This window comes from Hakea prostrata, chromosome 11, assembly GCF_041222555.1.
Source record: "Hakea prostrata isolate BN-2017 chromosome 11, UWA_Hpros_2, whole genome shotgun sequence".
In the NCBI taxonomy this organism is placed as follows: Eukaryota; Viridiplantae; Streptophyta; class Magnoliopsida; order Proteales; family Proteaceae; genus Hakea; species Hakea prostrata.
The window spans coordinates 3,776,319-3,802,773 of NC_142610.1; the positions used below are offsets into that span (position 1 = coordinate 3,776,319).

At 37.9% G+C, this 26,455-nt stretch overlaps 1 protein-coding gene across 2 annotated transcripts; it reads right to left on the reverse strand.

The window, feature by feature from the left end:
* Window positions 1-2,066: 2,066 nt before the first annotated feature.
* Window positions 2,067-26,307, reverse strand: YAK1 (YAK1-like protein 1). Of its 2 annotated transcripts, XR_016170868.1 has the most exons (19): window positions 25,698-26,307; window positions 16,585-16,784; window positions 15,382-15,535; window positions 15,128-15,237; window positions 14,917-14,986; window positions 14,701-14,783; window positions 14,526-14,604; window positions 14,355-14,395; window positions 13,918-14,040; window positions 9,272-9,419; window positions 8,956-9,070; window positions 8,757-8,839; window positions 8,598-8,672; window positions 7,740-7,814; window positions 6,774-7,588; window positions 4,446-4,619; window positions 3,980-4,236; window positions 3,325-3,390; window positions 2,067-3,201 (listed from the first exon to the last, which is right to left on the reverse strand). XR_016170868.1 is itself a non-coding variant. In XM_089141041.1 (18 exons), exons 1-18 carry the CDS (start codon window positions 25,866-25,868, stop codon window positions 3,714-3,716), a joined length of 2,850 nt encoding a protein of 949 aa, XP_088997167.1. In that variant the 5' UTR covers window positions 25,869-26,307; the 3' UTR covers window positions 3,437-3,713. The 2 variants fall into 2 exon arrangements, 1 of the variants encoding a protein (XP_088997167.1); XM_089141041.1 differs by lacking the exons at window positions 2,067-3,201; window positions 3,325-3,390 and adding an exon at window positions 3,437-3,790.
* Window positions 26,308-26,455: the final 148 nt, after the last annotated feature.

The window sequence follows — 26,455 nt, forward strand, 5'->3', positions numbered from 1 at the left end:
AACCATAGTTTTTTGGATTAAAGAAAATTTTTGTAACAAAGGGGTTTTATATAAGGAAAATTGGGATGAGAATAGTACAATGACGCAAGCATTGACCCCACAACCTCTCCACCAAGAGGTGAGGTTTACAACCACTCCAAACCCACTGCAATGCATCTAAGGGGAAAAAGGTACCAAAACCATATACCATACCATACCATATATATATAAATATATATATCAAATTCGGTATGGTATGGCTCACTTTTTGGAATGACTAGCACCTCTTAGTGGCTTATATCCACCGATTAACGAAAGTTACAGTATACCATTTTAAGGTTAGTTTTGTAATTTTAGTTTAACTTTTAAACCTAATAGGTGAATAACCAAGGTGCTAAAGGACTATAGTTGTAATAGATGGTTCTTCCATTTTCGAGATCTTACTCACTAGCTCTAAACAACTTGTTCTAATTTGGGATTGTATTTCTATTATTTGTTTCCCAACCTCTAAGGAGCTCTACACTACAACCCTAATTCTTCAACCCATTGACTTGACCATCAAAGACAAGAAAGCGTGCGATCTTGTATTTGCAATTTTCCAAGCATTTTAAATAAGTTCTTTTATATTGGAAGCCTAAAAATGTCGTCTTTTATAGGAGAGAACATGGATTCAAGTTTGAATTCTATAATAGCTAATGTTGTCTCTATTTTTTTGTCTCATCAATGTCCTTATCATCTTAAGAGCTACTAATGGTTTATCATGTATTTTTTATCACCACCCAAAAATTGTCATGTCATAATTTTCTTGTTTTAGCAATCTCCTTTCAATTATATCTAGAAATCCGGTGAATGAAGTGGGAAAAGTTCCTGCATTCGAAAGTTTTGATCCCAAATTCTACGTTTTGAATTTGACTTTTAGTATGTCCGGGAGTTTCCTGAATAATTCAAGGACAAGTCACCATCGGTAGATTTGACTTTAAGTAATTTCCATATTTTTCTAGATTAATGAATTTTTCTACTTGTTCCAACAAAGGCGTAACAAAACTATAGGAAAATTGGGGATGGCGATATTTTATACCGATTTCATACCGTACCGGTTTAAAACCCACAACCTCTGCACCGAGAGGTTTGAGGTTTTCAAATTCAACCACTCCATTACGACCCTCCATTGACACCCTTAATGTCATCCTCCTAATGAACCATTGCAACACTAGGAAGATCTAAAACCGGAATATGATGATTTCCCACTCCACGATTTTAATTGGAATCTTGTTAAGAAGTGTGCTTCGATTATTGTAGGAAGATGGAAGAAAGGAGCAACATGGGGCTGGAAAATAGCACTATTCACTGAGGCTGCATTTGTTTGCAAATGTATGGTGGAAAAAAAAAACATATGAGTCCCATATGTAGTGGGGTGAGGGAGAAAGAAAGGAAAGGAAAAGGTTTTGTGAAAAAATAATGGTGGTGAGTCCCACTTTTTACTTTTCCTAACTTTCCCACAAAGTCCCATCAAAAATGTGGAATTTTAAAATGGCTTGGGATGGAAAAGTTGGGGTGCCACATCACCAGACAAGTTTCCTTGAATCAAGGAAACTTGTCTTTCACTTTCCCACCCCAAACAACCAAACAATCTACCATTTTAAGATTTAAAGAAAAGTAAAAAATCTACACTTTTTTCAAGAATTTTCCCACCCCACCTTTATTCCAGCAAACAAACGCAGCCCAAGGAAAATGCATCTGCGAGGAGGAGCTAGGTTGTGGTTCAAAATGCCTTGAAGCAGTTTTATAAGGATTGGTCTTTGGATGGAAAGCTAGCTTAGAATTAGGCGTGGGCTGTCTTGAAATTTGGACCAAATGTAATGAACTTATTAACCTCATTCCAATACCAAGGGGTGGTCCTTGCCTCTATAACTGACCCCTATTTTGCTTTCAGTAGGTCTGGAAGGGGATCTTTATATTATTATTTAATATATTTTCTGTTCTTTCAAAGAAAAAAAGAGAAAAAAAGAGAGAGAAAGGTATCCAAGAATAAACATTCCCAGAACCCACGTTTTAAGAATAACGTCTCCACCATTATGAAATCAGAGGTACCAATGAACCTTCTACCTTCAATGCAAAGATTTGCAGTCACTTTCATCTTTAAAAGCTCCAATCCACTCTGTTCGGTTCATACCAGAGCAATATTCCCAGCAAAGACGAGCAGGTAACGAGGAAAATAACCATGGTAGTTGTGGGATTAAAAAAAATGACACCAGGGTTTAACGGAAACAAGTAATGGAATCAGCTAACCTATCTAATACAAATCCAACTTTAGAGTACCTGTGCTTGTGAAACATAAAATGGGGGTGTCAATATATTAAGAGTTCTATTTTGGGATGTCACTGCAATTTGTCAAAAGGAACTAAGTAAAACCCAGGCAAAAAGAAAAAATGCACAAGGTTACTCTTAAACAAGCCTTAATACTCACTCCGTTCAGTTGTAGGCAAAGCTAATCAGCTGCGTTTCTCTAATTTGCTGCGCAGCTGCATTGTCAATAGCTTATAATTTCCAATCTCTGTACAAAATCCAAACCTATCAGGGGCAGATCAACACAGGCCGAAACAAACCATAAGCCATAAAGTGAGAGTGAGACTTTTATCTCAAAGGCTTGGAACTAGAACTCTAAGTGGTGGTGGAACTACTTCAACAGCACAGATGTAACGGCCAAACCACAAATTAGGTAATCAGTAATCAATATTCCAGGTTAGAGTTTCTGCATCACCACTCTCAGAACCATGAAACCGGCAACAAAATGTCTTACAGTCATCAATAAACTAGAGCACATAACAGAAAAAAGCACGAAAACACTGAAGCTCCGTCGTCAAAAGGAGTGGGGGTGAGTGGGAATCAGTGTAGCTCGAGGGATGGAACATCTAGCATAAACCAGCTTCATTTTTCATACACTGAAGAGGCCTTTGGATGTCCAACAAAAAATAACATATTAGGGTCCCAAACCCAAATACAAGTGAACGATAGATCGACTGGGGCAAAGGAACTTTATCCCCTTGCTCTCACCCAAAAAAAAGAGCTAAAAAAATTTACCTCCTCAGTCCAACCATGGTTTCCCATATTTTATAATGAAAAACAATATATTTGATTCATTCAACTAGGAAGTATAGGATGTCTCACGTGGTCGGCATAAGGGTTCATCCATGGGGCCACCAAACCTCAAATATGATCCACCTGCATGTAAAATTCAACAAAGGGAAATAAGTTCATGAAAAATAAAAGATAAGATTCGAATACCCGCCTCCCGTACCCCCCGTCCAGAGAAGAAAAACATAAAATGTTTAGTATGAGCACTACCAGTCCAATAAATCTCAAAGATAATTTGGCCTCCAGGGTGAACCCATTTGAAGCTCTCCTATTCACCTGCAAGATATACCTTAATGACAAAGTTCAGTTACTTCAAACTCACTCGGAAAGAAAGGGGAGGAAACACAGAAGATAACTACAAGAGACGGATACAAATTGGGAAATGTGACAGCCCAAAGAAAGTATGATGGAATGATGACACAAAGAAGATGAAGATTCCTTAATCATAAATTATATTTATGAAACCACAAATGATCAAAAGATCTGAATGATATCCATAGATTGCACAACCCTGCAACGCAAATAGAATTATCAAATACACTTCCTTGGGAACAAAAGAATACATTAACTGTCCTGCAAGGGAATACTGGTCTTCAACATTATGTTATCCTCCCATAATCCTTTCTTGCATGGGATGTTGGTGGAATGGTGGTGATGGGATGCCCAGCGCCTCGTCCTAAAATACAGGACAGGGTTGGTAAGAATCACATCAGAAATATGTGGCAACCAAACCCCTTTTTTGTCCATACATGTGTGTGTGTGTGTGTGGTGGTGGTGGTGGTGGTGCAGGGGAATGTACTATTATTAAATGAAATGAGAAACAAAAAAGAGAATTAGTATGGCAGAGTGAGGTTGTTTTAAGTACCCCAATTCATGCCATTAGCAAATGAGCTATTGCTAGTAGAGCTTGGACCCCCAGTAGTACAGTTGGGTGGAGGGGGCTTTGGATGATTCCAATCACCACCACGAACACGCTGAGGAGGTTGCTGGCCAAAGCGGCTCAGAGAATTTGACGAGAAGTGAGACATGTGATGTGAAGGCTTGCGACTATATGCAGCATATGAATCATGGGATGAAGGAGGGCTGCCAACCTCTACATGTGCATAAGCTTGGACGTTGTTTCTACATTTATTAAAGAAAACCATGAAAATAATATCAAATATATATCCAAACAATAAAATTCAATTATAAATTGCTAGGAGAACTAAAATGCAAAACAAAACTTTGAATGCATGTGCAATGGACAGCCATGCTAGAGCATGCGATTTGGTTTATTGCAAGTACCAAGAGCAAAGAATCTGTAATACAAGACTCAGGCATCAAACCCCTACCTCTGTATGGGTAGGTTTGCACTTTTTTGTGCCTGGTTAGCTACACGATTGACTCTTCGAATTCCAGCCATTTGAATAGTAGAATCCGAGCCACGTGTAAGACGCAACCCATTTGCCAAATCAGAGGTTATAGCGCTTGTATCAGAACCATCGTCATGCAATAGAAGTTCATCGCTGGAAGATAAATGCCACAAGGAAAGAGAAAGTTAAAACAATTAGTCAACAAACCTGAATGCAATCATCTGTTTTGTTGTGCGCGGGGGGGGGTAGGATGCAATTCTAGTCTAGTTTATGATCTAGATAGTTGACTCTCATAATCTTTATTGAGATAACGAGTGTCATGCGGGAGCTGTTACTTTTAGTTGGCTCCTTGACCAGGATTACTAGCTAAATTGGAAAATTAATTTCACCACTCAGTGTTCCTTCAAACACAAACACATTCCGAGTCACCTTTATCCAATATCATTATATCTGTCTTACAGTAGACCCAAAATGCAACCAACAGTATCATTCTTATTCGGTGGGTATCCAACAGGACCCAAAACTAGGATTCACAGGTCATCATAAGCATCAGAAGAAACTAAAGATCGGATATGTCAATCAGGCCAGCTACACCTGATTGGCATGTTGTAATGAAAGAATAAATACACACACAACAGAAACAGACCCTACCCCCACTAAACTCTTGCAGTACAGAATTTTGAAATTATGTGAAAAAGCAAGCAAAGTAGGAAATAAATCAAATATATAAAGAAACCAGACCAAAGGATGTTCATAGTAACAGTGTAAAAGGATGTTGTGGCTGACCAGGGCACAGTAGCTGACATTGCCAAAATCAGCACAACATAGCCTTATCCCAAGTAGATGGGTTCAAAAACATGGATCCTTGCTCTCCAATCAGCGGCATCTGATGTTAAATATAATACAAGTCCTAAGCTATGCATGTCTTTCCTACTTTTATGCTTAATTTAGGCCTGCATCTGATCTCAAATATAATACGAGTCCTAAGCTACAGATATTGTTCCTCCTCTTATGCTTAATTTAGACCTGCCCTTGCTCTTCTAGTTCATCCAATCTGAATCAAATCACTCTTGATATTGGAACATCCCAAGGCCCCCGTTGAGCATGACCCTGCCACCTCAATCAACTTTCTCATAGCTTGTGTATTGGAGCTTCTCCAAAACCAACCTCTAGTGTGCTCATTTCTTGCCTTACACTTCATACTTTTGCTACCGACAATCTCTAACATCCTTGTCTCTGCTTTTTAATGCTTCTTAAGTGCACAATGTTCCACAACAAACACCGCAGCACTATCATATTTTGCTTTAAGCTAAGGAATATGCAGATCATGTAACTAAGGATGCCTCTCTACACTTCATACATCCTATTCTACTTCTATGAGCAACATCTTCTATAACCCCTTTATTGCCAAAATCAGTCAATTTAGCATCCTCCAACAGAAGTCAAATTAGACTAACTACTTCATAAAGAAAATTTTCCCAATTCCTGTGGAATATAGACTGAATCTTGACACAAAAGTCAGCAGTACATGTTGTCACAACATGGTGCACTCATTTGGTTCATCAAAAACTCTAATTTGATTTTGAAAATTTTCTTTGGGTATGCAATGAAAACAGAAATATGTAAAGAGGAAAGGGATGTCAAGATGTATTTTCTGTAATTTCTTATGATACCGAATGAAACATAATTGATGACCTGCTGCTGAAAGATTATATCACTTCAATTTATGTTTTTATAAGCTCTTAAGGATTTTTAAACAAAGAATTCATCATTAATTAAATATTCTTGTTTTGCCTTCTGCTCTAGATCATCTTTGCAATAAACATGGTTGGCTATCATAGATCACAGACTGAAGAAAAAGTGATACTCAATGTGCATGATCTGCTACTCAGGATTCCATCCAAGGGTCTGGGAGCTGTTAAAAGAGTCTTTGTAGCTATTGCATGGTTATATGGATCCTAGTATCAAAAAAAAAAAAAAAAAAAAAAAAAAGAAGAAGAAGGTGGGAATGTTTTCTATTTGTTAACTGGGAATCATGCTAGCAACACTTCAGATCTGACAACTGCAGCTGATATATATGCAAGCCAATTCATTAAAGTTGGTATACAGTAGAGTTTCTTTCCAGCAGACAGCTGCACATGCAAGTGAAACCAATCTACACCCAAGTGGTAATCCACATGCAAATAATTTTCTGATAATGTAGTTCATCCAAGAAGAGTTCTGATAATTTAAGTTGTATACTCTACTAATGGTAAAATACGCCAGCTGAATGTTTCAAATGAATCATTGAAATCTTTTAGTGCAAACCTGTAATTGGGATCCCAATCCCCAGGATGAGGCAGTGATGAGCTGCTTTCAGATTTGTCATATACAGTTTCTGTGGCTGATGCAAATGGCACATTAGGGTTAGCTGCAAAGGAACCTGATACATTCTGATTAGCTGATGAGTATCCACTAGTGGCACCACTGCCTCCTCCCCTTTGGTGTCTCCAGCTCAGAAGAGTAGATGATTGTGTATTGCGAGGAGAACCCCCATGTCCACGAGAGCTCCCATCAGGGTGACTACTGCTGGCAGTTTCAGTATGCCCCTGCCATGATGCAGGCTCTTGAGATTGCATACTTCCATGATATCCCCAACTTCTTCTGTTGAAATGACTGACGGCAGCCATTTTGCCCAAGGGTGATCCATGAACACCACTGCTTCTTGCAGGAGAAGTGGGGCCATACTTCCCTGGAGATGCAGATGAAGCCTGAATGTGTGAGCTAGGAGGAGTAAACTGTGAAGGGCTTGCACCCAGCGACATCGGAATGAAATTTCCAGCAGATGGACTAACACCAAGGCCATTCCCATGTGGAAGCTGAGAATTCCTGCGCCTAGAATCAGGACTAGCTCCAAGTATTGAAACACCACTTTGTGCATGGATGTTCAACCCAGGGCCAACTGGTGAATAATATGCATGCATACTGCTATTATCCCCATAGCTTCCGTAACTGCTTCCAAGTGCAGCACCATCATTGTAGCTACCATGACTTCCCAGACTGCCATAACTACTAGCGTGAGAGTATTGTGCCATTTGATAATGTGGACTATTCTGTGAAGCACCTCTATTCATGCCTAAAACCTGTAGACATTCCACCATATTAAAGATGCACAGCTACCAATTGAATTTATGAATGTTTTAAGGCTTGGATACAAGGAAGCGAAGCAACTAATTAGACGGGTGCCCATACCACTAGGAATAAAAGAAGTGTATCATAAAGGGAAGAACTCACCTGTGGAGAGAGACCAGCAGCAAACCAATGCCCTCCCCCTGGATGATGGTTGACCTTCATATTCTGACCGACAGGCTACAAACAGACAAATAGTTATGAACAACCTCATACTTAATTGACACAGAACAGAAACCAAGCTTTTCTCCACCATAGAGCATCATTTGTGATCAAGTCAATGTTGCTACAAAGCATCATTTGTCAAGGTGCTATGTGAGCTAAGGCATTTGAGGTCCTTTCCAACTGCTTAGGCAGTATAACTTGTCTTTGGGTATTATTTTTTTTACAAAACGCACTACATAATTTGTATTGTCAAAAAACAACGCTAAGCCACATCAAATCATCAAAGTTCAATATTTAGTTACATTAAGCCATCAAAAAGCAATATATAGTCGCATAATGGCATCATGTTTCAACATACAAATAAAAGCCAACAAAACAAAAGAAGTAACCCACTGGAAGCTTGAAACAATCTAATAAAAATTGGCCCCTAAAGATAAACCTGCCAAGCAACGTGTAGACAAAAGGGGGAAAAAAACCGTACAACCATAAATGGTTGTGGGAAAATGTAAAAATATGACAGAAATGAAATAATCAACCAGCAAAGAACAGCATGTTCTTAGTGTTGCACAAATGATGTAGCTTTATAAATACCTAAGCCATTCTACCATATCTTTAGACTTGCAAGTTACACAACTCCAAGAACTACAAATAATTATAAATGTCATAAAGCTATACTTCATTGGGAGGTTTTGCAGCTTGGGTGGATTATAGTAAGAAGAACTCCAGAGGGAAGTCACCACTTTCTTCTTTCAGGCTTGCTTCTAAAGCAACTAAAATAGGTCATAAGATTTAACTCACCATGTGTGGGGTCTCTGGCAGCGGTCTATAGGGGCAAATGAATGGCTCTCCCGTTACAAAAGGATGTTTGGAAGCCTGCAAAAGAAGAACAAAATAAGGGAATCCAGTTCAAAATTTTAGACATAAAAAAGGTACAACCAATCCTCGTAAGAAAATAACCTGTAAAGGTGACCATCTTTTCGCTGGGTCAAACTCAACAAGACCTCTCAAGAAATCAATGAGTGCTAAACGGGTATGACTTTCTGCAACATGACCACAAACAGAAAGAAAATTAACAACCTTAAAATTATTCTTAATTCTACACCGTAGCAGACTGATGCCAATTGCTATTTATTGACAAATAAATATTGCAACAAACCTCTTGAAATCTCTTCTTCGGGCAAGTTTCTTCGGTAAGGATAAGTCTCAACAATCTCTTCAAGTTTCATGTGATTGAAATACTCTTTCCCTATTACCGGCTTCTTCGTTTCTCTCTGAATAAAAAGTCAATGCAAGGGATAACATTTAGGTGAAATTACAACCAAATATTCACAAGAATATTCCAACAATATTGAGAAATAGAGTATACTAGTAGCCATATAAAATATCACTATAGTCAAGTACATTATAATTAATATTGAATGTCTGTGTAACACTATTGTTTTTCATTTAAAAAGAGATGTTAATTCACTTACAGCTTCATATTCCCCTTCAGTTACTACTTGGTAAGCACTTCTGCCACCAAAGGAGGCTTCTTCATCATTCTGCTGGGCAGTTCCAACACGCTTAAAGAACTTATTCGTATTTTTAGCTTCCTTTAGTACATGATCAGGGGGTTGTCCTCTATGAAATAACAAACAGCAAGATTTAACGAACATAGCCAACATGTTAATGATGTCAAATAAAAAACCAAAGCAACATATATAATTCTTATTAGAATGTGAGACACTAAACTGGTAGAATAATACCCAACAAGGCAACATAAACACATCAACAAGTACTACGTATGCTATGCAAACCCTTGCTTCCAACATAACTAATTTCATTTCCAAACTTAAGGTTAGTTGCCCACCCAAGGCTGCGAAGAATACTGAGGCAACAAGCACCCTAATTTCTAGAACAGGTTCAACTAAGAACCACTCTATAGTACGATTAATAATATTGCAGCAACCAAAGAAAACCCCAACCAACACACCTGTTCCAGTGAAGGTTTCCCGCAATAATTTAACACAGCAGCTTGGGAAGACAATGATCTGTACTTGGGTGGTCTTCTCCAATCAGCAGTAGTAGCACAAATAGAGCTCCAGCAAGGTTTGAATAAGTGTAACATAAAAGGGAAACAAATAGAAAGTAAAAGGGGGATGAATGCAGTTCAGTTCTCTCACCAAGGTTCAACAACCCCAGGTATTTTAGCCCTCACACCCAAGCCCTCTTATCACTCACCAAAGAACAATAGCAACAAAGCAAAACCTTATCATTAATTTCACAAAATCATTCCCTTAGATATATATTAAGCATAGACTCTAGGACAAAAATTAGAAACTACTAATTTTAAAAATTGGAACTACTTTGTTGAGGAATCTAATCTTCCTAGCAATCACATAAGAAACAAAATAGGAACTTACTATTTCTAAATCTGGAAACAAGCATTGCTGAGAAATAAAAACAAAGTCTCTAAACAGAAAATCAGAAACAAACTTATTACTACTAAAACAGATAGAAACTAAATTGATTTTCAGTCATATAAAAATTGCAGTTGAAATCTTCCTTGCAATCCCATGCAATCCCCAACAAAGATGTCATTCCACCAGCAAGTTGGAGCCCTTCTAAAGTCTTCCAGCAATGTGGTCTTCGGCACAATAAAAAAGAGCTCTAACAATGACAGCATGAACTGTTTTTTCGCCTTATTTTCTTCATTGTCTATCCTACATCATACTTTGCCTTTGCACCATAGGTATGCATAAATCTAGCATAGAATTAAATAATTATGCCTATGTGCTACATCAAGAATTAACATTTAAGTCATATCAAGAACCAGCATAAAAGCCATATCAAAGCAATATGATATAATTACGCTAGTAATACCAAATATACAAAACAAAGGATATAATACAAGCACATTCATGGGAATAAATTACAAGGTTAGACTTAAATCAATTTCATATCATATTCGGTTAAAAAAAAATAAAGTAAAATAGAAAAGCAGGACAAATGTCAGTCAGTCAAATTTCAGCCTAAAGAAAGGAAGGGAAAGGGTTAAAAATATAATCTAAATGTTCATAAATTACCAAAATGTTATTTACTACGTGAGGAATGTATAGGCATTTCTACAACTGAATGCCACATTGAACTGAATTTTAGCACACTTTTCCCACCTGTTTTGAGCTGAAATAGTACCAATTAGATTGGTTTGGAGACCTCTATCAAAGGACCCCAGTACTCTGCCATGTTTCCCAATGTTATAGTTTTGTCATTTGTGACAACTCATGTCACAAACCTGATAAAGCAGTTGAAGCCTTCATATGGTTGATATGCATCAAACTACTTGAAGGTGCAGACTGATGTTTCCTACGATGGGCAGGGCCAGCTGAGGACCAGTTCTGAAAATCAGAAAACAGAACCAGCAGGGAGTTGTAGGGTTTAGTGTATTAGGTTTTAGAGTTTGGTGTATCATACAAGGCAACAGAGTAGAACCAAGTGGTGTATGCCCTGAGAGAAACCAGGGCTCAGTTTATGGGAAGGATGGATGAATACATTTGCTGGAAAGGGGTAATTGTGCAGGTTCTTAGGAACTTGAATGGGGATATGGCGGGGGTTACGGCTAGGGTTTAGGATAAGTTTCCCAAGGGGACTAACAGGTTGGCCTTTGAAGGCAGTAGCTTTAGGGGCTTGTCCTCGATCAGCAGCTTGATGTTTTTGATGGAGGTTCTTCAAAAGAAGCTTCAAGGAAGGGGATGAAGATTGAATCCACAATCACAGCATGAATCTTGGTCTTTAAACACCAACATTCAGCATAGACTTGATAAACCAAGGATCTCAGGTCTAGGACTTGAAACATCAATCTCACCTAACCCTGGGCTTAAACACCAGGACTGAATTCTCAACGGAGAAACAAGAAAATAAACTGCAGAGCGAATTTCGAGTAAAACTTGATTGTCTATTATTAAGGAGGAAACCTTTTATAGGTTTTAATTAGGGTGACTAGTGACTACAAGAGACCTCTTAGGAGTAGGACTAGAAAACAAGACCATGACTCCCTATCTATGCATGGGCACTTCAAGGACAATAATTGAATACATATAAATCAAGATGGCAAGGTGACCATGGAGTAGAGTCATAAAACTATGGCAACAAACCCGCCTAGGAGCCCAGGTGCTCAAAAGTGAACAAGGAGCTTGGACACCTAGGCATTAGTATCATGGCATCACAAAGGCAATGCCTTGACAAATATGATTAAACAACAAAGACCATACCAACAACTTAAATTAGACCAGAAATTAACTAAAAGAAACAATTGAACCATACATCCCCAATTCAATCGATATAACACATGCTGAAATTTAAACTAGCTATAGGAGCTATACTGCCACTCCCACCATGGTGGGAGATCTCACTCTCGAGCGAGATCTCGGTGACCCATCTCGGTGGGTTTTAGAGTCCCGGTTGGGCTGAAATTTGGTATTTAGTCTATTTAAGGCATTTTGAACACACTGGTGGCCTTAGAATTGTGAGAAAATAACCCTAATTATGTCTTCTAAGTCAACCCTATGTATAAAACCAAAATGCAGAGATATCAAGTTATTCATGTTATCAACTATAAAGTATTAAATACATTACACATCAAACTATCAAAGAACTTAAATGGCTTCAAAAATATACAACCATAAGAAGTTTTAGACTTTTAGTAAGTCATAAATCATAATCCATAAGTTCACAATCACAATCACAAGAGTATGTGAGTAATAAGATTACAAGACTACAAGACAGCAAGAGTATCACTCAGCATTCTGCATCAAATGATTTTGAACAGTGGCCACATATGACTCCCAAGTCAACTCATCACTATAGTATGTCACATATAGGTTTAAATGTCACATTAAATTGGTTTCCATGAAAGTTAGATCAAAGCTTGTGGATCAACATATATTTACACTAAACTCACACACCCATTGTAGAATATTCTATTTGAAAAAATTCAAATTTGGGGGAAAATCTTACCTTTGTTGTAGATCTAGTTAAAATAGGCTTGAATGATGATAATTTGATGTTTTAAAGATGTTTAGAAGTTGAATCCCCAACAAATTCCAACCAAAAAAATCAAGTTTCTGACAATTTTTTATGGTTGCAGCGAGATATAGGCGAGATCTCGGCGAGATCCCGGCGAGATGTGGCGAGATCCGAGCGAGATGTGGCGAGATCTCCCATCTCGCAGATCTCGCCTCTCATCTCGTCTCGCTATGTCAAAATAGCGAGATATCTCGCGAGATCTCCCACCATGACTCCCACTATTATACTACTAGGACGGCGACTTCACAGGCTCCTTATGGCTTCCTCTTATGGATAGGTCTTCGGGCCCAACAGACTGGAGAAAACTGACGGCAGGCTCATGTTTTGAGTCCCACAGGAGCCAGTTGATGTAGGTCCCAAATTGGAAGCCCTAGGCTTCCTACCAAGCGACAATACAAGGCATTAGCCCATTGTTAGACTTAAATATATCTTTTTGGCCTATTAGTACTTTTGGTTAACCATACGACAGACATATCTCAGTGCCAGTGTTATGACCATTGCTGTATCTGTCCTTGTAAGGAGAGGCTTAGGATAGTGGCTGTGTCACTCTTCCACCCCCCTTGACTTTGTTCTTCGGGTTCCACAGTGTAATACCGATCTCATATCTACAAGCCACCTAATGACCTAACCAAATCTATGATTTGTTGTTTCACTTTTTCCCCATCTCATTGCATTTTTCAGGAACATCTTAATCCTTAAACAGGAAGTGCCCAAATGCCGTTCAATGCATGCAGTGGCTTTTCCTACAAATTCCTTAAATAAAAGGGCTGGGGGAAAACAGAGAGACAATCAAGGCATTAATCATGGTCTTGATACTCCAAAGCACACTCACTGGAACAACATCTAAGCAATTGATCATTTCTTTAACTGTCATGTACATCCTCATATGTTGGATTAATTAATCACCAACTTCATTTCATGTCTGGTTCTGCTAAACCTATTGACTACGAATAAATCTTTAGGAAAGTGAAGTTATATTTAAGATACTGACAAAAACATAAAGAAAAGAAATTGTACTGGATCTAAAATACAAGCACAAAAGTGCAAAGCTTACCCAAGAATTTCTATCATTCGCCTTAGAAGATCAAATTCTGATGCTCCAGGAAATAAAGGAAGCCCTAGGAACAACTCTGCAACAATGCACCCAAAGGACCACATATCGATGGCAGTGGTATATCTTTAAGGGGCAGCTAAGGAAAACTGAAATAACATGTCACTCAAGGGTGGAATACCAATTTGCAAGAATATGAAGGCTCAAGTCTTGATGAGGGGTGTCCAGAAAAATCAGAGTAGAAAGACACCAATACACCCCCAATGAAATTTAAAGATGGCAAAATAGAAGGCAACCTAAAACTTGAAGCTACGGGGTGTATGACAGATTGACAGTGCAACCTGAGTTCTTTGAATAAAAATAAAAATGTTGGAAGTTTCTCTTTTGACAGATGCAAATGATATGTCAATATGAAATTTAAAATTCATTTCCAAGGATACTGATAACCAAGAACAACTTCTGGAGATCTGTAGTATCGACTCTGCAACGTAAAGAGAAAAGAACCAAGCATCAAACAAATCATTATCTACTGAAACTGTTCCACAGGATTGATAGTCAAAGATCTCATCACACTATTGATTAATTCAATAGAAAATGAAAGAGGTACAAACCTGAATATATGAATAAACTGTCCGATCCTCCATGCAAGCTGATCCAAAATCAATTATTTTGATTTCTACTGGCTTAACACTGTCAATGTCAAGACACTATATTTACGGTTTAACAGAACACATATGAATAATGCATAGCCACACAGTTCAAAAGTGATTATAACAGGTAGCTCACCTTGTACACAGGAGAATATTTTCTGGCTTCAAATCACAATGAATAATGCCAGCATCTTTCATCAGAACCAATGCACGCAAAATCTAAGAGATGAAATACAGTAACACAAAATAAGTTAAATTTCATTGCTTAGGGAGCTTCAATCAAGCATTTTGAAAGGGGGAAGAAATGTCACAACTATTTTAAGTGAGCCTCGTATTAACCAGATATTATAACCTGTTTTGAGAAGACTTGAACAATGCTCAATGACAGCCCTCTAAATTGGTTCATCTTGATGAGCTCATAGCTGAAGAAGGAAAAAGCATATCAGACGTAAGGATGTACCAAATATAACACTTGGTTGACAGTAGAATTAGAAGAACACATTTACTGCATCTCTTCAACTTAAAGTACTGTGGACTCGCAACAGAGACATTGAATGACTTACAGATTTGTGCCAAGCAGTTCAAAAGAAATGCATAAATGACGTTGGAATACAAAGTAATCAAGGATACGGACAATGTGATTCTTGTCCTCAGGATCAAACTTTTTATTTAGCTGCAGAAGTTTTGCAATTTTAGTGCGCATCAAAAACAGCATCCATTAGAAACTCCATGCAAAAGTGTACACTTAAAAAAAAATTATAGAAAAAAAAAAAAAAAAAAGAGAAGAGAAAAGAGAAAAGAATAAGAAGTTAATTACCGTTGTCAGGATAGAAACTTCAACCAGTGCCTGTTGATAGTACGCAGGTTGATTTTTTATTATCTTCACAGCAACATAACTGTTACTTTCTGATAACCAACATTTAGCAACCTGTCCAAAAGTCCCATGGCCAAGAACATCTTTGACAACATACCTGCAAATATTTCTAGAGAGATCAACAACTGAATGGTAGAGTACTAGTCAAAAAGTAGAAAGAAAACAAAATCCAATTTTCCATCCACAAGTACCTCAGAAGTCAAGATAGTAACATTGTATATACCCTTTACATTTTATTTCAGATCATCCATAAGGTGAGGAATCTAATGGGGTTTAGCACAAATGCCTACATCATCCACCCAAGAGAACTGGATTTAGTCGTTCAGAATAGCGTATAATAAGAAAGTTGTTATCTTTCACCAAACGAATAGCTCTCTACGCCACTCGCCATCTCTCACAAAGTGATTGCCCTTTGCTGATCTCTAAGGCTTTCACCACAAAAACAACATATAGGAAAACCTAATCCCCTAAAAAACGATCTTAATAAATGTCATGACCTAAAACTCATCCCAAGCCCATCTTACTAAATGACTCAGAAATTGAAAACTGCATTGGCCTTGAAAAGTTTATTCTATTGAAGTTGGATATTGCTTCAGCCAGTCATGGGATTCACAAACCTTGTCCCTGCTTTATTACATTCTCCTAACACCAGAAATGAACATAATCAAGGCATGCTGTAAATAAAACATGTATAAATTAGGGCATCACCATTTGATTGAGAAGGATTCAGTTCGAAATTTTATTTCTTAAAAGTTCCAAATTAAAAAAAATTAAGAATACTATGAATAATTATCATGTGCTTACTTGTTACATTGCATAATCAAGTAACAAATCGATGGCTGAGTTGATGTCATTAAATTAACTTTTGAAATGTAATCAACCGGGAAACATTATAATATAACATACAGTCAAGAAGTATATAATCTTAAGTTCTTACATTTTCTATTAAATTTATTTCATATTATATATCCATCAAAGCAACATTTTCCCAGTTCTCCACAAGAAGCCACATTTGAGTAATTAAAAGATAAATCCCTTGCCATAGCAATCAACAAAAAAATAAATAAATACATTTTTACAGGGAAATAACACAAATATAATGGAAAAGCAAAAGGTTCAAAAACTAATCAAGTACAACAACCGAACCTTCGCTGTGATTCTACGTTGACCAAGACAAAGTTCACAGTCAGAATAAGATCAGAGTTCGCATTATCATAGCCATCATTTAGCACCCCAATGGATGGGCTTGTAAGGAACCGTTTTGGATTCAACTCTTCAGAAAATTTGAACTCTGGATTACATATTTGGTATGTCTCAACTATGTCCTTGGTTAATCTTGCCACCAGCTGCAAAGATGAAAGCTCTGTGAGTAAAATTAAATGTTTGAACGTTAGTAACTGTGGAAATAGCATTCCAACCTCTTTCAAGAGAGAAAAGACTACAGATATGAGCCATACTAACAAGAACAAGTGTATATAATATCCACATTAAGTTACAAAGTCTCTTGAGCCCCATAAACTTAAGGAATCATCACAAACAAAGCATCTAATAATGCTTAAACAAGGAGGTGCAGAAGCTGTTTCACAGCCCTGCATCAACAAGGTGTTTGACCTGGTGACCTACCCAATGCAGGCGGAGCCAAAAGAAGCTAATCTGACCAACCTTTGGATTGTCCAGATGTTAGCGTCTATGCTTTGTCCCAGCTGTATTTACCACCAATGTAGGCGGTAAATTGCAACATGAACACCTAATCCAACCAAATATGAACACCACATGGAACTAAAGGATAAGGGAACGAAAAATTTTGACAAACAAGTTCACTGATCAGGTCGGGGTACAGTTGTGGGTGGATAACTGCTCAACCCTGGTTGACAAGTAACAGTAACGAGAAAGTTTTGACACAAGATGATAAATTATTAGGCCCTATTTACAGCTGAGTGTGAATGATCCATTCAACCCTGTTTGACACAGTAACTATTCATTCGTACAAACCAGAAATACATATTATGTATATGATGCTTAAATCTATATGTAAAGCCAAATTTATATGTTCTTAAACACTAATGAAGCATGTAGCTTGGTGTTCTCAGCATGAGTTTCTACTCATAAAGATCCTAACTCTTCCTCTTGTTATTTTATGAGCAGTTTCTGATCCAATTTACCATAAGGCAGAATTTTTTGCATAATAGTTTTTCTAAGAACTACCACAATCATTTTTCTTTAGTCAACAAGGTTCAACTGTTCAACTTCTTTTTTTTTTTGGGAGGTGGGGGTGGTTTTAGTTCACAACCAGCAACACAACTCACATACTATTGCAGCTACTAGCGGTCAACTTTCCCTCGAATCAAATCCATTCAATTTTAAGGACCTACTTGATACATGGCCTAGGCTGCATGTCCTTCCTCATCACTCATCCTGAAGTCACTTTAGGTCTCATGTTTAGTGATGCAGCTCCATAACCTAGATGGACTTCTTTTTTAAGGAATTAGCCCATGGTTGGGTTGTACATGTAACAGGTATAACCAGTAATCTGCCAACTTATTTCCACCCCGGAAAAAAACAAATTTTAAAATCTGCCAACTTGAGGATATAAAACATGGATAATAAAGTTGAACACACAACTAGCTTCCATTCTTTATTTAATGACTTTCTTAAAATTGTTTTAGCATAGTTCTGTTGGAAATTGGAACCTAAGTTAGCACGTAACTAGCACATGAGTAATTAGCAGTTTTTCCAGTCTATTTTATTCTCCAAGTCAATTTGAGTTACCTAATAGGTTAAGGATTGGAACAGGATTTTCCTTTTATAGTAGGAGTATATTTTTCAGTCTTTTATATAAGGCTGTAGTAGGCCTATTATTGAACACAAACTTAATTATTGCAAAAACTTTTGCAAGCTGCTGCTGCTGCCTTTTGCAAGAAAACCTTGGTTCTTTCCCGGTTATCTACCACAGTCTTCCTCTCATCCCTGGTAGACTCACTCGTCACCATTGTTCCCCTATGCTTGACCACATCCGAAAGAAGCTCCAACTCTGCTTCTCTCTTTTGCTGGCAGAGTTGTGCTCATTCGGTCTGTCCTCCACTCCTCTTATCTCTATTGGTGAGGTATTTTCTCTCTTCCCAAGTCTATTATCCTTGCTATGGAATTTCTCTTCTGTGCTTTCCTTTGGAAGGGTTAGGAAGTCTCACGAGTCCTCCACCCTGTCAGTTGGTCGGCCATTTGCTGCCCATAATTTGAAGGGGGGCCTTGGCATTCGCCATATCCTTGATGTCAACCTGGCTTGCCTTCTCAAACTCATCTAAAAACTTGCCTCCAAGCAAGACTCCATTTGGGTTAATTGGGTCCACTCATACCTCCTTAAGACTGACTCTTTTGGACTGCCCCCACCTCCTCCAATTAGTCTTGGGTTTGGAGAAAGCTCCTCCTCCTAAGACCGCGTGCTCTTTTGGCGATCTCCATTGGCTCCTCCACCTCATTTTGGCTTGACCCGTGGCATCCGATGAGCATCCTCTTCACACTCCTTGGACCTCACACTATTTATGATACCCTTATCCACAAGTCCGCCCCTCTCTCTTTCTTCATCTCAAATGGCTCCTAGTCTCCTTTCCTCACCCCAGTCTCACACAAGTTTGGAATTCACTTCCTACCATCCTAAACTCCCCCTCTAACCTTACCATTTGGCTTCCATCTCCCACCAAAACCTTCTCCACTTCTTCAGCTTGGGACCTCCTCCGCACCCCTTCACACAACCCCCTTGGCCCCCCTTGGTTTGGTTCAAAGGTCACGTCACTCCCTCACCCTTTGGAGGGTTATCTAGCCCTTCCCACCCAATCCCTCCTTATTAGCCATCATATCCCTATTAACCCAAATTGCATTATTTGTTGGAATAGTTCTGAGGACATTGACCACCTTTTCTTTTCTTGCCCTTTCTCTAGTGCCCTTTGGAGAAAAGCCCTATCTTCTATTTGGCCCCGCTCGCGGCGTTCTTTTGGTTTTGCTCTGGATTGGTCTTGTATCTTGAGAAATTTCTCAGGTTTCTTCGTTTGTGACAGAGATTGGAAAGCTCTTTTTTGTGCTATTGTTCATCATCTATGGTGGGAGCATAATCTTAGAAGATGGACATCCAAATCCCGCTCTATTGACATGATTTGAAAGGCCATATGCTTTCATATTTCTGCTAGGCTTTTATTTATTCCCCACCCCCTGTTCTTGATACTCCAAGGAACAAGCTTATTGTTGTCTCTTGGGGTCTTAGCTCCTCCTTTGAGCCTCTTGTCTGATAGGCTTTGTATTGTCCTCTTTCTTTGGTTTTAATTCAATTATTCATTCATCCATAAATAAAATAAAAATAAAAATATTAATAATAAAAAAAAAAAAAAAGTTAACCAAGATCTAGAGTGAGATCTTGTATTTTTCTGGGATCATCTCAATTCGCATGAGATCTCATCTCGAGGTCTCCCAAAAAAAACACTAAAAAGGAAGAAGAAGAAGAAAAAATTCTCATGAGACCTCGAACCATGGTCTTAACTGTGGTGTCACTTGATTTATAAAGTCCAACTTACCCTACGACCTATGGAATCAATCAACTCCTTTTCGGTGAAAAGCCTGGGAGCTTCCATTAAAGCCCCTCTTCAACACAATGGGAGAAAAGCCTTGTTGAACAAGGTTCCAATTCAACTTATTGCCTATTCAAAGCTGCTATATTAAAGGTCTGCAACCACAAGAAGTTAAATTTGAATTTTTCACTTTATATTTTCTAATCTTCTAGGAAAGATGATTTAGGTAATTTTTGTAAGATTGTGCCCAGCCCAAACCAACCATCAGATCTTCATCCCATTCGAAATTTAGACCCTATTATCCCAGATCTTCCTCACAAAACTATTCGAATCTCATTGCAATCTGAGCAGCTGAAACACACAATTTTGCCCTACCAGCTTTCAACAGGAACACCTAATCTTCAAATTTCTAAATTCAACCACCAATCTTATCCAATATTTGGATCAAACAACCCTTTCCCTTTCTCCAACCCTCAATCCAAAATCAGAACTAATTTTGGAAACCTCAAATCCCCAATTTTCAAATTTTACAAAACCCTAGCCCTACCTTTCCAAATCCAAGTCTGATACTTATTAGATCCTGGAGACCTGGCTCCAACTTGATCTATCAATCTGGGACTATATTTTTTGGTTCCTTCAATTTGGGTCAAATCACTCCACCATGCTAGAGCATCCAAAAGCCTCCACTGAACATGGCCATGCCACATCAAACGACTTTCTCTTGGTTTATTATGTACCAGAGCAACTCTGGTATCAGGTTTAGTATGATCATTCCTTACTTTACCCTTCCTACTGTGCCACTTACCCATCTCAACTTACACTGGTTCTATCTATACAATGCTCCTTGACTACCCAACGTTTGGCACCATATATCATAGCTGCTCATATGAATGTCCAATAAAATTTTCCTGAAATTCTAATGAAATTATGTTGATTACATAACAATTTGGACAAACCTCTAAACTTTATCCAACCTATTTTAATGCTCCGTGAAACACTATCCGCCATATCACCTTTTTCTATTTATGATTTGATCCCAAATACCTAAAATAATCATTTAGTAGAATCTCCCTCTCATCAGTTTTCAGTTTCTTACCGCCTCTGTTTTTAGTCCTAGTGTAACCAAAGTTACACACAATATGCCCTATCTTCATACCTTCTTTTTTTCCCTCTTTGGGTTTAAGGTTCAAGTTACATCATTAGAATACAGAAAGTCCCTTTAAAAGTATGATATGAACTCAATTTAGTATTTGTTCTCACAAGAACTACTTACATAGTACATACAATACAATGCAAGAGTTGACTTTTACTAATTCAGATTAACATTTTGAATTTGGATTAGGCAGATCAAAAAAAGTATTATATGGACTCACCTTAAATTTAAATGGATCTGCGAAGTGCAGATTCCATATTCTCAGCATGCCTGGTCGACACTTCGAAGTTGACCCATGTTTATTGCTTTGTTTTTCAATGAATATGCTCAAATTACAACTCATATATTGTTTATTATAGGTTAGTATTTCTCATATTAAGTCATTAAAGCATAATTATATCAGATCACATTGAAATAGCTTGTATATTGCATATAAGCAAATTATATATTGAAAAATAAAAAAAAAAAAAAAAAAAAAGCATCACACATCACATATAATCATATATGGCATGCCTAGGGCACCCCTCAACACCTTGCGTCACCTATGCTGGAAACATAGAATCGAATCTTTCTAAATGATTGTGATTTATATTCAGGAAGCCACAGAGACTAGAGGTCCAAAAGCTCAATTTGAAGGGAGATGAGAAGAATATATGGTTTGACCTCCAAACATTGGGTGTGAGAACCGTTCTCTGAGTGGTAATACCATAATACATTTAACAACTAAAAATACACAACTGTTTACAAGGCACCATATAATGAACACTTGTTCCACTTGCTAGCCTCAAGTATGAATTGAAATCTTTCTATCGTAACAAATTGCCTCTTTAATTAAATTAAACAAATATTGTACTTTGACCATATCTAATCCTGCCAAACTAAAATATTTGACTACATTTAATCCTACCAGACTTTCAAGTAAAACCAGTGGTGGGTCAATTAAATCAAGACCCTGTAGCAGAAACAGCTCAATGGGATGAAAGGGCTAATGTTAGGGTACTTTGGTTATGGTACAGGATGCCTCTGTGGTGATCTCAGTTAAGGCTTAGGTCAACTTTGGATAATTGGGTTGTGAGATATAGGTTTTCTTGGTTTTATGATACAGGTCCAGCCCCTATTTGGACTAATTTTTCTTAAAATAAGGATAAGGCTCAGTTATGGTCACAGGCCTTTGATCCTATAGTTTAAAAGTGAAATGTCTCTCTCAATGGGCTTGTGATGGGAGTATCTAGCTTGAGTATGAAACCACTTAATAATTAGTAGTTTTTTAAGTTGAGTAGTAGGGACCACTTCCCTAAATGTTCAACGCTATGGTAATTTGAGTCTTTTACTTTCTAAGTATGTAATAAAGGCTCTTACACTGACCATGCATGGAAGAGTTGTGATTTGTTTCAAATTCAGTTTAGTTGTTTTAATTGTTTATAAGTCTTTCTAAGTGTTAGAAGAATGTTAGGAGTCAGTTACCCTTTCTTATTCGGAATTGAGTACCTATTGCTATTATATTTCAACTGTGTAATCTCTATTTAAATACCCCATATGGATGAATGTTATTTAATAAATAAATTTAAAATTTTTTTTATGCAATTCAGCCCTTGGCTCAGCATGGCCAAGAGAAGCCCCTAGCTTGTTGCAGAGTAGCATACCAACAAATAGGACACTTGGTTTTTCTTTTAACTATGTAATTTCATTTGGCCCAGAAGCAGTTTAGCATTCTGCCCAACTGTAAGTCTAGTCATTTTTAATTAGGTCACTGATGTAACCACAATTCCAAGGTTTAGGGTAGCCCAGAATCCTTTCCTTTTGTGCCCCAGCAAAATAATTATCAAACCTGAGAATGGGAGATTTCAACAAACCTAGATGGGATGGATACGATCAGGAAATTTAGGGTATTAACAAAATCCCTATGGAAGTACCCAAAATCATCCTAGGGCTGAGAGAAAGGTGACGGATAGGTTTGGGATGGTTTTGGGTTGTTATGGGTGAATCTTGGAAAGGTTTCTTGGGTTCTTGATAAGTTCTTGGGAACTTTCTTGGTCTCTCTCTCTTTTCTTTTCTGTTTCTTTTCTTTTCTTTTCTGCTTTGAATTTCCAGACCTGCTGCAAGAAAAGAATGGGGAAAAGGGGGTGCCAAAAGGAAGAAAGTGAAGGGAGAGGGTGCCACAGGGTAAGGGGGAGGGTCGGGTTGACTCCTAGAGTTGCCACCAAGGTTCGAAATTTCGCAAATATACATATCTTTAACACAATGAAGAATCAAGTAAAACTTTATTAACTGAATCAGAGTTACTTCTGTAATGAAGAACATCAAATAAACAAAGTGAATGAAAAAAGTACACCCATGAGATTGGCTTATTAGACTACCCAGAAATGAGATTGTCTCCTTTACCCAATTAAGATTTTGTGCTGACATTGAGGCATTGTTGAGAAGATCCTAATCGATTAGTCCTGAAGATTGAGAGCATCGTATTCCAAGAAGTTGGTAATTTCTATCACTTCTCTTAGAGCTTAATTTTGGTGATAGACTTCTCAAATTTACTGCCCGTTTGTGTCATTTTAAATTATTATGTTACCTACCAATAGAACTGAGATTTTGGAGCTACGTTGGAAACTTATGACCAACTTGCTGGTACGATGCCACTCGCTGACAAAGAATTATGTTTTAGAAAGCCTAGATTAGGAGTTACTCCAACAAAGCTGAGATCTTATTTCCCGCCAGATTCAAGAAATTTCATAACATCTATTTTTGCAATTAGTTTTGTCCAAGATTTAAACAAGTCCCACCCTCCACCCTCCTCCTCCTCCTCCACCTCCACCTCCCTCCTCCTTTAAGCCCTTAGGTTCATTCCCAGTTTAAAGCCTTCCTAACCAGCCAATTCCAAGATAAAAATACTTTCTTGAATTTTCATTCAGAATCCCTAAAACTCTAATATCAATAACTTACATTTAAGCCAGTTTACCAATTAGGACACCACCAAATTTTAGGAATCATCCTATATAATATCACCTCAGTTTTTTCCATGTTACAGGTTAATCTAACCATGAACTCTAGGTTCAAGGCTCCCAACTTACAATTCTGTGAAATCCTGCACTGTAACAGCCTTCTCCTGATATCTTGTTTGACTTTAAAGTCATAGGATAAATCTTTTTCTGACTATAAAGTAATCCCATCGGATTTACCATCTTCTTATAACCTAATCATTTAAATCCCAGAGCCAAATACATCCCAAAGACCTCTTTCTAGACTTTGTTCATTTTTGCCCCATAGAACCATAATCAAAAGTGCAAGAAGCACTTGCTTGTATTGTAAAAGGTTGATTTTGACAAGATTTTGGTTATCTGGTGCTCATTCAATTGAATATACACCACAAGGTTCCCTTTGAGATTTCATTTCTCTCTTTGGTTACTTTATTTTTAGTTTTTCACTTGATCCTCCCTGGGTTGGACATACTCTCATACTAGTCTTACATACATTACCCTACCTAATGGAAGGACAACGTATGAGGTTGGGGTCTAGAGTATATGATACTAACATAAATCTTAAAGGAGTGTCAATTGAAGAGGGAATGCAAAGGGTAGGATGGTGTGTACTTCTAAATCTGGCAATTTTTTTCTGTTGAATTGTGTTATGATATACTTGTATGGAAAGATCTTGAAATGGGTTAAAAAGCAAGGCTGAAAAGGATTATCAAGTCCTACTTGTGTGAAGGCTTTTCAAAGGGTGTTATTGTTTGACAAAGAACTGTTTCATGTCAATTTAAAGAGTATTGGAGTATGGGAAGTACTTGTGCAATTCTAGTTTTACTGTTCTGAGTAAAGGGAGAACTTTCAAACTATAAAGGATAGTTTGCAATAGGAAGGGAAGCCTCCTAGCATGATGATGTATATCTTTTTTGTCAGCACCATATGGAAGTTGAAAGGGGGCGTCAATTGGAAAATTTGATTGGTATTGACTAGAAACAGTCTGACGGAAAAGAGGGTCATTTGGGATGCTTCTGAATCATAAATGCAATATAGCAGTGCGGGTCAAGAGGTGGGCAATGATCAATGGTGATTTAAATGGGTAGAAAAGGAGCGGTTAAGAAACTCTGTACATCCAGCCCAAAAGGAAAAAGAGGAGGGGGCAGTATAGAAGGCTGATAAATTGCAGTTCTCTAATGGTCAAACATTTCCCCTATCCATCATTTATCTGCCTTGATAACACTACTAGGGTAAACAGGTTATTTTATTTTAATTAGCTGAATGCATATTACCTTTAAGTTGCATAGTCACTAGAAGTCTAGAAGAGCCAACATGAAGTATTATCTCACAGCTTATTAAGATAAAACCAGAGGTTCGTTTTCAAAACCAGCTAAAACTTAACTTGTTATGGTCAATCAAAGATCCAAATAAACAATAAGTCACCACCAAGTAATAGAGAAAATCAGAACGACCCACTGCAATAAGGGGCGAAAGCAAGCATCGACAATGAACAAGGACAATAGGCAAAATCACAAACCCAAAAATTGAATCTTTTCTGCCGATTCTTCGAAACAGTAAATAAAATAAAGCACTTACAGGCTTACGAACGACAACACGCAAGGAACTGGAATTTTGCAAAGCCCCTGCCCGAGGACGATAAGGACCGAAAGCTCGCTGATTCTGTCTCCATGGCAACCTCGGGAAGTGTTCCCCAGCCGCCTCCCGCAGCCGACGTTCATCTTCCTTACTTGTGCCGACCTCATCCATGACCCGCCGAATCAAGCCCCAAAAGCCGATAAATGGATCATTGCCACTAACTCCATCACTCAAACATAATTTAAAAATAAAAATTATCCAATAATCAAACCGATAGAAGAAAGTCAATAAATTTCTCCAGATGATTCTAATCCCATCCTCATTTCAACCAAAACCAAAACCAAAACATATCCTTTGATTCTCATCAAATCATCAATGATCGAGGAATGATCAAACACACATGCAATCTGGAAAAGCAAACCGGTTGAGCTGCAACAACGACACTATTGAAACAAAACTAGATCAAAAGAGCGACGGATTAGGGGTTAAGATGTCTTCGGGCAAGTGATCGTCAAGAAAACGGGAATTGCAGCCGAGACCCGAGAAACACTATTATTCCTCCGCCTCAGTCTTCTCCTTCAAAGACGCAAAAAGAGAGATTTTCCACAGAAGCTCAAAGCTTTCTGATTTATATACCTGACCTTAACCATGGTTAAATCAAACCCTCCTTTTGGATTAATAAACATGTCCTTCTCCCTCTCTCCTGGTTTTCATACTTTTGACGAAACGAAACGGGATAGCTCGTACAACTCTCTTTC

Bases quoted from the DNA above. Each gene is read 5' to 3' on its own strand.
- YAK1 (XM_089141041.1), bottom strand. From the start codon at position 25,868: ATGGATGAGGTCGGCACAAGTAAGGAAGATGAACGTCGGCTGCGGGAG. The intron at 14,605-14,700 runs GTGAGCTACCTG...TGACATTGACAG, and splicing joins AATATTCTCCTGTGTACAAG to TGTTAAGCCAGTAGAAATCA. The intron at 9,071-9,271 runs GTAAGTGAATTA...CTTTTTATTCAG, and splicing joins CTGAAGGGGAATATGAAGCT to AGAGAAACGAAGAAGCCGGT.